Source organism: Odocoileus virginianus, chromosome 1 (assembly GCF_023699985.2).
Source record: "Odocoileus virginianus isolate 20LAN1187 ecotype Illinois chromosome 1, Ovbor_1.2, whole genome shotgun sequence".
NCBI classification, from domain to species: domain Eukaryota; kingdom Metazoa; phylum Chordata; class Mammalia; order Artiodactyla; family Cervidae; genus Odocoileus; species Odocoileus virginianus.
Window position 1 is genome coordinate 12,353,817 of NC_069674.1, and position 12,388 is coordinate 12,366,204.

Here is a 12,388-nt window from a genome sequence, read left to right on the forward strand (position 1 = left end):
TTTCTTTCAGTTTAGCTTTTTTATTTTTAATTTTTAAAAGTTGAAGTCCAGTTGAGTACAATATTGTAGTAGTTTTATGTGTTACAGCATAATGAATCAACAGTCAAATATTATACATTGCAAAATGATTACCACAATGAGGCTGGTAACCCTCTGTCTCCATATGAAATTATTACTGTATGATTGACTATAGTTCCTATGCAATACTTTACATTCCTGTGACTTATTTATTTTATAACTGAAGTTTGTACCATTTAATCCATTTCACTTATTTCTGACAAAGCCCCACCTCCCTCGCCCCTGAAAACCATCGCTTTGCCTTCTGTAAGTCTGTTTTTGTTTTGTTTTGTTTGCTTTGCTTTTTAGATTCCACATATAAATGAGATCATGTAGTATTTACCTTGCTCTGATTTATTTCACTCAATAAACCACCTTCTGAGTCCATCCACGTTGTTGCAGATTGCAAGATTTCATTCTCTTTTATGTTTGAGTGGTTCCATTGTTTATATATAGCACATCTTTTTACATTCATCTATTGATGGACATTAAGGTTGCTTCCATATCTTGGTTATTGCAAATAATTGCTACAAAGAACATAGGGGTGCATACATCTTTATAAATTGGTGTTTTTGCTTTCTCTGGGTAAATATCTATCAGTGAACTTGCTGAATCATATGATAGCTTGATATTTAGTTTTTTGAGGAAACTCCATACTGTTTCCCATAGTGGTCGCACCGATCTACACATCTGCTAACAGTGCATGGGTGTTACTTTTCTTCCATATCCTTGGTGATACTATTATTTCTTGTCTTTTTGATGACAGCCATTCTGACGGACGTGAAATGGTATCTCATTGTGATTTCAATTAGTGTGTCTCAGATAGTTAGTGATGTTGAACATCTTTTCATGTGTCTCTGAGAAATCTCTATGTCTTCTTTGGAGAAATGTCTATACAGACACTCTGCCTGTTTTTAAGTAGGTTGGAATTTTTTTATATTGAGTTACATGATCCCATTATATAATTAAGAAATGCACCCCTATTGCATATATTATTTGGAAATACCTTCTTTCATTCAGTAGTTCGAATTGCCTTTTCATTTTGCTATTGGTGTCCTTTGTTGCAAAAGGATTTTAGTTTCATGAGTCCTATTTGTTTGTTTTGCTCTAGTTTCCCTTGCCTGAGGAAACAGATCCAAAAAGACATCGCTAAGACGCTAAGACCATCATCAGAAAGCATACTGCTTACATTTTCTTCCAGAGCTTTATGGCTTTAGGTCTTTTGTTCTGTCCTCAATTCATTTTGAGTTTATTTTGTACATGACATAAGAAAATGTTCTAGTTTGATTCTTTTGAAGTAGCTGTCCAGTTTTCCCAGCCTATTTATGGAAGTAGCCCTCTATGTCATTTTATAATTTTGCCTTCTTAGTGTAGATTAATTGACTATGTAAGTGTGGATTTATTTTTGAGTTCTGTCATCTGTTCCTTGGATCTGTGGATCTGCTTTTTGATAGTATCACAGTGTTTTGATTCTTAGAGTTTTGTAATAGTTTGAAATCAGGGAGCATGATGCCCTCAGTTTTGTTCCTCTTTCTCAAGAAGGTTTTGTCTCTTTGGGGTCTTTTGTGGTTCTATACACATTTTAGGCATATTTTTTCTAGTTCTGAGAAAAATGCCTTGGTATATTGTTAGAGATTGCATTTAATCTGTAGATTACTTTGAGAAGTAAGAACATATTAAGAACATTAATTATTTCAATCTGTAAACACAGTACATTTTATTTGTGTAATCTTAAATGACCTTGGTCAATATCTCATAGTTTTCAGAGTACCTCTCTTTTTACCTCCTTGGTTAAGTTTATTCCTGGATGTTTTGTCTCTTTAGAAACCTGTATGCAGGATTAGAAGCAACGGTTAGAACTGGACATGAAACAACAGACTGATTTGAAATTGGGAAAGGAGTATGTCAAGGCTGTATATTGTCATGTTGCTTATTTAACTTATTTGCAAAATGCTGGGCTGGATGAATCACAAGCTGGAATCAAGATTACTGGAGAAAATATCAACAGCCTCAGATATGCAGAAGATACCACTCTAATGACTGACAGTGAAGAGGAACTAAAGAGCCTCTTGATGAAGGTAAAGAGAATGAAAAAGTTGGATTAAAACTCAACATTCAGGAAACTAAGATCATGGCATCTGGTCCCATTGTGTCATGGGGTGAGGAAAAAGTGGAAGCAGTGACAGATTTTATTTTCTTGGGCTCCAAAATCACTGTGGACAGCAGCCTCGAAATGAAAAGATGCTTGCTCCTTGAAAGGAAAGCTACAACAAACCTAGACAGCATATTAAAAAATAGAGACATCACTTTGCCAACAAGAGTCCTATAGTCAAAGCTATGGTTTTTCCAGTAGTCTTGTATGAATGTGAGAGTTGGACCATGAAGAAGGTTGAGTGGCAAAAAGTTGATATTTTTGAACTGTGGTGCTGGAGAAAACTCTTGAGTCCCTTGGACAGCAAGGAGTTAAAACTAGTCAATCCTAGAGGAAATCAACCCTGATTTTTCATTGGAAACACTGATACTGAAACTGAAGCTCCAATACTTTGGCCACCTGATGCGAAGAATAAACTCATTGGAAAAGACCGTGATTCTGGGGAAGATTGATGGCAAGAGAATGGGGCAACAGAAGATGAGATGGTTGGATGGCATCACTGACATAATGGACAGGAATGGAGCTGTTTAAACTCTGGGAGATACTGAAGGACAGGGAAGCCTGGCATGCTGCAGTTTATGGGGTCACAAAGAGTTGGACCTGATTGAGCTACTGAACAACAACAAATGCTGGTTTCACAGAATAATTTGGAAGTATTTCTTCCTCTTCAATTTTTAGGGATAGTTTGAAATACAAAATAGTTTGTATTTCAAACTGTCCCTAAAAATACAAATACTTAGGGGGATGCCACATCAGTTTTTAGATGTTTAGTGGTCTAGGGCTTGTTGCAATACATTTTCCAAGTGGAGATATTTATTGAATCTTGAACAACTTACCACTGAAAACATGGCACCCTTCTTGTAAGCCCTTGGACTTTGCAGGCAGAGTTTACTAAACTAGGAATGATAAAGTGACATCATTGGGTGACTCCAAAGGATGCCGGTTTTGAGTGGTATCCAGAGGATAAAAGGAGTTCTATAGCAGGTTCAAACTTTTGCATGAACAGTCTTGTTATGACTGAATTGTGTTTCTTGCAAATTAATATGTTGATGCCCTCCTTCCCCTCCCGTTAAGTGACCATCTTGGGGCCTTTAACGAGGTGATTCTGGTTAAATGGGGTCATTATGGTGGAACTCAGAAGTGGTGCCATTATAAGCTGAGGAAGAGACGCCATTGCTCTCTTTACCCCATGTGAGGACACGGTGCGTAGGTGGCTGCATGTAAGCAAGGAAGAGGGCCCTCCCTAGAACCTAGTTGTGGTGGCATCCTGATCTCAGGCTTCTAGCTTCCAGAATTGTGAGAAAATAGATTTCTGTTGTTTAAGTCACTCAGTCTGTCGTATTTTGTTATGGCACTCTGAGCTAACATGAATGCTTTATTTTTGGCTGTGTCACTTGGCAGATCCTATGGTGCTACAGAGATCCATGGTAGATTAAGATCGCTGACTGTACTCTCTGGTTAGCCGCAGGCTGAGAGTCGCGGACTAGACCAACAGGATTCTGGAGTAAGTCTATTCTCTCTGCAGCAGAAAACTAATTTTTTTAAAGGTTCTTTTGGGCACTAAATAGATGCAATTTCTGACAATGAAACATCAAGAGAATAGAGTTCCCCATTATGACACAGGCATTAGTAGACTCAGAAATAATATATTTGAGTGGATATAGCAGCAGTCCTCACACAATGGAAATACCACAGTTAAGTGTGAACCCAACTAGGTCCAAAGGGCCTGTGGTACAGAAGAACATGGTTCATACCCTACGTCACCTACTCTGGCTGCACTGATACCAGCCCCCACTTTCTTGTCTTCAGATTGTGCCTACAGCCTCATGGGTTAGGGAGGTCCTTTGTTTAGATTTTGGAGGAAATCAACCTCATGTGACTCACAGATTTGTTGGCTCAATATGTTTTTGTGAACTAAAGATGGATCATTGCCAAACTAAAACTTCACGCAGGTATGCAATAGAAAAACACAGGTGGGGGAAATAATCTTAGTGGGCAGAGCTACAAGCAATATACCTGGTCATCAGTTCTATGAGGTTGGAAAAGTGTCTTGAGGTAAAGATATACATGGACTCCAGGGGAGTGGCATATTTCTTGGCTTGTTGGTCTGGAGCATTGTAGGAACAAGGTTAGCATATTCAACACAGAAGTTCTGGAGAAGAGCCATCTGAAAGAACCAATACCTTTGAACAGAACGTTTGGTTCTTGGCGTCTCATGGAAGTGCTTATAAGAAAGTATATAAGCAGAGGAGGCATTGAACAATTAGAGGGCGGGATGAGTGGTTCTAAGGGTGTCAGCAGCTCCTGTCCTCTGCTACACAAGTCCTTATGTGATGGCTAAAATGGTGGTGGCTGATGTGAAATAGACACTTCTATCACTGCACTTGACTTATGCCCTGAGGTGTTAAAGTATATGCTAAAATCATACAGGGAACTGTACTTAATATTAGGTTAATATTAATTAATATTATTATTACTTAATAATATTACTTAATCTTACTTTATAGGTAAAAGAATCTGAAAAAATATGTATATATAAAACTGAACTGTTGTGCTGTACATCTAAACTTTACATGATATTATAAATCAACTATACGTCAATAAATAAATTATATGTTAAAACACCAAAAAATGTACTTCTTCCCATACACAGCTTAGATGTTGCAGCTGGTGGCCTTTCAATAACAAAGACTAGTTCTGCGGCCTCAATAATGTACCATTTCTCAAGGAGACCATTCGAGAGAATAATGGTCACAGGCTCCTTCTGATTCCCGAGAGGGCAGTATTTTGTCTCAGCTGACACTGATACATGTTCTAGGTATGGATCTCTTTCCTGCCTGCAATATCTGATTACTAGACCCATCTAATATCTCCTTAGACCAATGGAATCCTTTTTCTTTTAAATGAAAGAGTTTCCACTACAGGCACATGATCAAGATATGTATTGATTTTTCATTACTTTCGTTATCAGGAAACTCTTGACCCTATGGTGTGCTACCCAAAGCTCGTACATCAGCAGTAAGGACATTACTCGGGAGTCACACTCTTTAGGGGTATGGTGATGCCCTTCAAGATGCAGCATGTAGTCTGAAACAATGGCCCTTCTGTGGTTCTTTTTCTATGACAGCTAAAATAGATTGGCCTCGAAGCCCACAAATCAAAAAATGGTCTTTCTTACTGTCATTTCTGGTTGTGGAAGTGCTGGGTCAGAAGGTAGGTACATAAATAATTTAAGTACTAGTAGTTCTCCAGATGGCTGCTGCACCTGTTACGAACTCCCACTTGGAACTCTGACTAGTTCCCCATAACCCTGCAATCCCTGCTTACAGTAGTATCTCCTCGATTTCTGAGTTTTGCCTTACTGTGATGAAAGAACCTGGGCACAGAGATGGTACATCTGCATAGGAACCCAGCTCATGTGAGCTCGTGTGAGTCTTTTCCTTGCTACCAGTTGAAGAGAAGCAAGATGTAATAATTTAGGGCTTCAGATTCGTTGAACTTTCAGATAAGTGGGAGAGACAGATGGATGCACCTGGACTGAAATAGAAGGGAAACTTAGAACCGTTGGTCAGTTCTGTCCTTAATTGTATCACTAGGGACAATTCTCTCTTTCTGGACATTTCCTCTCCTGAGTTAGATGGTGAGAATAGTTCCTATCTTCTTTTTCTCATCATTGGCTAGGGAGTGGATACTCACGTATCATACCTGAGAAGTTTTCTTAAAAATATTGGTTCCTTAGGACCGGGGGATGTCTGAGTAGACACAGTACTGAGTTTTGGGGAAAGAACACAGATAGGACAGTGAGAAGTCAGTAGGAAGTTTATTTTCCAGTCTACACAGATGCCCACCAACTCAGAAATGACAGATTTTCCAGATCAGAGTGTTATAATGACATCACGTGTGATAACAATTTCATAAACAGGGGTGGAGATATTCACACCAGGAGGGCATATATTCTCCTCTGACACAACTTGAGCCTTCCCTGTTATGATCCCATTTTCTGGAGAGAAGAAGCAAAGCTGTGTCAGGCAACTGGACTCCACATGCAAGCCATCCTATCCTGCCTTTTACAGTGTCTGATGCTCAGCCCCGTTTCTCAGGCTCACAGCTGTTAGGAGCCTCTCCCGCCTACCACATCAAATCACTGCCCACACTGCCTCTACGTCTTGTGTTTGCTTCTTACTCCAATACCTTATTCCTTTTGCTTTCTGCCATGTCTCAGCTCCACCTTGACAATTTGCCCTGTCTTCACATTTCCCTTTCTCTGACATGAATGCTCAGCAGGAAATTTCTTCACTTACCAGGTGCTTCTATCTCCCAGAAGAATCTTCTTGTACTTACACCACACAGACAGCTGGTAAAACGAAAATTACCATAAGAAAAAATGACTGTGTCAGAAACCTCCAATGTGTTTTTAACCTGAAGAGAAGAGGATGAGAAAGAGTTAACGAGAGCCGATCTGACTGAGGCAGCCCTGGAGTGACCATTAAGCAAAGTAAATATTTCTGAGGCCTACAATGAAGGGGGAACCAAGGGTTTCCCCCAGACATCACCGGTTAATACATTCAGGGCCAGACTTGACTTTAGTGAACTATTGGTTATTCTCTTTGTTAAAAAGTTGTCTTCTTGGATGTGGCAAATGCAAAGTTTTAAAGTTGGGTTTGAAAGTATCCTCAGATACCACACTTGTTTCTGTCCCCTGGTGTGGGAGTCAACCCACTCTGAGGGTCTGGCTAACATTTAACTCATCAACGGATGTGTGAAATGTTCTTTGTTTTGAGGAATGGATGAGTAAGGGCGTTACCATGGTTGGACTGTGTTTAGTTCTGGACTGAAGTTCCCAAACTGGAGTAGGCAGGAAATGATTTCAGTGAATTTGTCTTTTGTCTGGTGAACCAAGATGGTCTTGGAGATTGGAAACATTTTGTCTGCTCTGATGTGGTGGCGAAAAAACTCACCAAACAAATCCAACAGGGTTTATTGTCCCAAGTATCCCGCCTTCCAGCTTTGTGATGGGGCCTTTATCCCTCTGAGCTTTCATTTTACTTTTATGAGATGGAGGTGTTGATACTTAACGTATCTAATGTATGAGGCCATAGGTTTTTCTGTGTTTTGTGTATGATGAAGAGCTCTATGAAGGTAAAGTACTATGTGTATTGTATAAATAATACACACTTGGAGTCTGAAAGCACTTGGCCAACTAGCACTTGGTGCCTGATATCCTCCTCAAATAGGATTATAAAACCTTTACTCAGATACAAACTCTAAGGAATGACTGAGATTCTCAGATGGGAGAAGAAATCTGCTGAGGTCATACCTGAGAAGAGAAAATACCAAAAGCTTCCTGAAAAAAGCTTCAGAGATGAACTCTGGAAAAGGCATGCTCAACAACATTTCTAGTATCATTTATATTTGAGTAAGTATCAGATACTCTATGGAATTCATAGGGTTTTTTGTCGCTATGCAACTTTCCCATCTGCTTGCATCTGTTTCCTAAAAACGCTAAGGAGGCCTTGAAGGAGTTGGGGGTTGCTATGAAATACGGAGAAGTGAGAGGTCTAGAACCTGATATGAAGAGTTATTGAAGCCAGTAGGGAAACGTATTGGAGGTAGGAACTGGGAAAGCCAGTTCTGGTCTGACAGTCGGTCTCCCATGTGTGAGGGAGACCATGATTACCTCATTGTTGCAGCTTCTCTCTCATCTGCCATGGCCTCCTGAGCATAGTCTCCCTCAAGCTCATCATTTCACAGGATGGTGGTAGGGACGTGGATGGCTCAGTTCCAAGAAGCTCCTTCATCACTGACACTCAGTCTTATCCATCTTTGTTTTCATCCCCACTCTTATTGCTTTTCTCTCTTTCCTCTTCCCCTCCTCTGGTGAAGTGAAGTATCCTGACATGCTTTTAATCCTCCACTAGTTTATTCTCTGTATACTATCAATTCATTTTTTAAGCTTTTTTATTATGGTAAAAGTCACATAATATAAAACATACTATTTTAGCCATACTTCACTGTACAGTTTAGTGGCACTAACTACATTCACATTGTTGTACAACTATCACCATCATTCATCTTTCAAACTTCCACCTTCCTAAACTGATACTCATGACTCTTCCAGTGGTCATGTATGGATGTGAGAGTTGGACCACAAAGAAAGCTGAGTGCCAAAGAATTGATGCTTTTGAACTGTGGTGTTGGAGAGGACTCTTGAGAATCCCTTGGACAGCAAGGAGATCAGACCAGTCCATCCTAAAGGAAATTAGTCCTGAATATTCATTGGAAGGACTGATGCTGAAGCTGAAGCTCCAATACTTTGGCCACCTGATGCGATGAACTGACTCATTGGAAAAGGCCCTCATGCTGGGAAAGATTGAAGGCGGGAGGAGAACGGGATGACAGAGGATGAGATGGTTGGATGGCATCACCGACTCGATGGACATGAGTTTGAGTAAACTCTGGGAGATGGTGATGGACAGGGAATCCTAGTGTGCTGCAGTCCATGGCGGGGGGGGGGGGGGGTGTTGCAAAGAGTCAGATATGACTGAGCGACTGAATTGAACTGAACTGAACTGAAGCTGATACTCTATCCCTAATACCAGACCACCTTACCTGACTCCTGATAAACCTGTTTGCAGAACAAGAAACAACAGTTAGAACTGGGCATGGAACAACGTACTGGTTCAAAATAGGGAAAGGAGTACATCAAGGCTGTATATTGTCACCCTGCTTATTTAAGTTATATGCAGAGTATATCATGCAAAATGCCAAGCTGAATGACTCACAAGCTGGAATCAGTATTGCCGGGAGAAATATCAACAACCTCAGATATGGAGATGATACCACTTTAATGGCAGAATTCAAAGAGAAACTTAAAGAGCCTCTTGATAAAGGTGAAAGAGGAGAATGAAAAATCTGGCTCAAAACTCAACATTAAAAAAACTGAGATCATGATATGTGGTCCCATTACTTCATGGCAAAAGTAGAAACAGTGACATTTTATTTTCTTAAGATTCAAAATCACTGCAATTGTGACTGCAGCCACAAAATTAAAAGCTACTTGTTCCTTGGAAGAAAAGCTATGACAAACATAGACAGCATATTAAAAAGAAGAGACATCACTTTGCCAACAAAGGTTCTTATAGACAAAGCTATGACTTTTCCTCTAGTCAGTTATGGATATGAGAGTTGAAACATAAAGAAAGCTGAGAGCCGAAGAATTGATGCTTTTGAACTGTGGTGTTGGAGAAGACTCTTGAGAGTCCAATGGTCTGAAAGGAGATCCAACCAGTCCATCCTAAAGGAAATCAACTGTGAATATTCATTAGAAGGACTGATGCTGAAACTCCTATACTTTGGCCACCTGATTTGAAGAGCTGACTCACTGGAAAAGACCCTGACGCTAGGAAAGATTGAGGGCAAGAGGAGAAGGGGACGATAGAGGAGGAGATGGTTGAATGGCATCACTGACTGAATGGACATGAGTTTGAGAAAATTCTAGGAGATAGTGAAAGACAGGGAAGCCTGATATGCTGCAGTTCATGGGCTTGCAAAGGGTCAAACATGACTTAGTGACTGAACAGCAATCCCTATAAAACACTAGTTCCCCATTCAACCTCCCCACCCTCTAACCCTGCCTCCAGGCACCTACCCATGTATTTTCTGAATTTATGAATTTGACTATTCTATCCATACCATCACTTCTTCATCCTTAAAATGGACATAATAATACACACATTCCAAACAAGGTTGCTCTGAAGTTCAAGGCAAAAGCATTTGTAGCTGACTTCTTTGTAAGATAGTGTTTCACTTCATGTCAGTAGTGATGACTGAAATTGTTTAGGAGGGCATTTCTTTCTTTTCCTCCAGTTGTTCACTTACCACTATGCATTGAGATATGAGATTTGAAACCGCAAGTGTTATCACATAGCCAGTTGAGTTGTCAATTTGAGAAGTTGTCAGGTTCGCTGAAATTACATTCTGTCTAGATATGGCAAAAGAGGCAGAAATCTGAAGTCAGATCAAAGTCCAGGACTGAGGTAGCCTGGAAGGGAATATGAAAACAGGGGAGGCAGAGAGAGCAGGGGGATGAAAGGAGTAGGGAAGAGACAGAGGCATCAACGCCATCACTCCTGAGGATCTGCTTTGCATGACCCCTGCCTATAGTCTGTGTCCAGCCAAGACGCACCTATTTGGATGTGCGTGTGTGCCAAGTTGCTTCAGTCGTGTGTGACTCTTTGCAACCCCATGGACTGTAGCCCACCAGTCTCCTCTGCCCAAGGAGTCTCCAGGCAAGAATACTAGAGTGGGTCAACATTCCCTTCTCCAGGGGATCTTCCCGACCCAAGAATCGAACCCACATTAGCACCACCTGAGAAGCCCACCTGTTTGGATACCTAGAAGCAAACATATGATATTTGCTTTTTTTTTTTTCAACAAATGAGGGCAGAGATATGGGCCGAAAGAGCTGATTTCCCTTCATTGCAAATTCCTGACTGAATTTCAGTGGTTCTGTTTGAGGAAGAAGTGATTTGATTGCATGGTTTATTTTAGCTTATGATGTACTTCCTTCCATTTTTCTTGTGAAATCATCCCATAATCCAGGGAAACTCCTTCTCCTCCACTAGTGGAAGGATATGAAGCTCTAAGAATTTGAAATATTTATTGTATCAATGAATTAAGTTTTGATAGGATTCATTTAGCTTAGCTTTGTCCATCAACTCACTGTTCCTCAGGCCTAAATTGAGGGGAACCTGGAAGTACTACTTAATTAACCTAAAAGAATTGACCCCCAGCATACCCCGCATGGGCTTCCCAGGTAGAGCTAGTGCTAAAGAACTCACCTGCCAATGCAGGAGACATAAGAAATGTGGGTTTGATCCCTGGGTTGGGAAGATAACCTGGAGGAGGGCATGGCAATCCACCCCAGTATTCTTTCCTGGAGAATCCCATGGACAGAGGAGACTGGTGGTCTATAGTCCATGGGGTAAGGAATCTACCTGCAATGCAGGAGACCTGGGTTCAATCCCTGGGTTGGGAAGATCCCCTGGGGAAGGGAAAGGTTACCGACTCTAGTATACTGGCCTGGAGAATTCCATGGACTGCATAGCCCATGGGGTCACAAAGAGTCAGACATGACTGAGCAACTTTCACTTTCAGTCCATGGGGTCGCAAGGAGTTGGACACAACTGAAGCGACTTGGCATGTACCCACACACATACACATACCCCAAACACAGCCTCTGCCCTCTTTGCCTCTCTTTCCCTTAGAGAAATCCCCAAATTTCTCAGGAATCCTTTTACCAAAATTTCCAAGGCTCCATTCCTGCCTGTTATATGCTCCTTTCTCCACATTCTGTTACATGTCTGTGTTTCCTTAGGCCTTCCTGACTTCTTTCTGAAACTCAGTGCCTTCATATTCGCAAATACGTAGTCCCCTTTCAATGCCTCTCTGTCCACGAATGATAGAATTGGAGACCACTTTTGTTACATCATGGCTCTGCATATAGCAGCAAGTCCAGGGAACGGCAGGATCCCAGAGCATGCTTCTACTGTTCCTTGATTAGAGAAACATGCTCAGATCTTGTAGACTCTGAACTCCAGTGTATGAGGAGGACCATATAAAGAAGATGAGACTGTTGCCAATGAAATGACAAGGAGAATCAGAACAACCCTTTCTATCGGGTAGTAACCAGGGACATGGCCCTTCTTGTACGGCTCAAACATCTTATTCAAAGTTTCACCCACAGCTCTAGACCAAGCTCAGATTCTGCCTACGTTTCTCTTTTGTGGCAAAGGGAGAGACTGATAAAAGGATAGGAAACTGAGTTAAAAGAGAAAGTAACTGTAGGTTATGGATCCAGTAACCTCTCCACAGGTTCTGAGCAGGGAGAGAGTGAGACATGAGACTCAAATAGTGAGGACTCCCAGCATGGTCCTCTTGGAGCAGGAAAATAATATTTAGGTGCATAAGGTGGGTTTCTGGGTTGGCAAAAGGGTCGTCCATGTACGATTCTCTGTAGGGAGGGAAAATAGATGACTTACATTTGTCCTTGAGTTGGGACAGTCCACAGTGTCAGGCAGAGGCCCAGGAGAAGGGCAGCAGGGCTGGTCTTGAAGAGAAGCTGAAGCGCACGCATGCTGGAGGAATTTGATGCCCAAGAAGGCTGTGTTCCCAGGGAGC

The 12,388-nt window shown here is 41.2% G+C and overlaps 1 protein-coding gene across 1 annotated transcript; it reads right to left on the reverse strand.

Moving 5' to 3' along the window:
- Nucleotides 1-6,010: 6,010 nt before the first annotated feature.
- Nucleotides 6,011-12,388, reverse strand: LOC110139580 (prolactin-inducible protein homolog). Its single transcript, XM_020897549.2, has 4 exons — nt 12,250-12,388; nt 10,088-10,190; nt 6,511-6,628; nt 6,011-6,209 (listed from the first exon to the last, which is right to left on the reverse strand). The coding sequence occupies exons 1-4, from the start codon at nt 12,342-12,344 to the stop codon at nt 6,085-6,087; spliced, it is 441 nt and encodes a 146-aa protein (XP_020753208.2). The 5' UTR covers nt 12,345-12,388; the 3' UTR covers nt 6,011-6,084.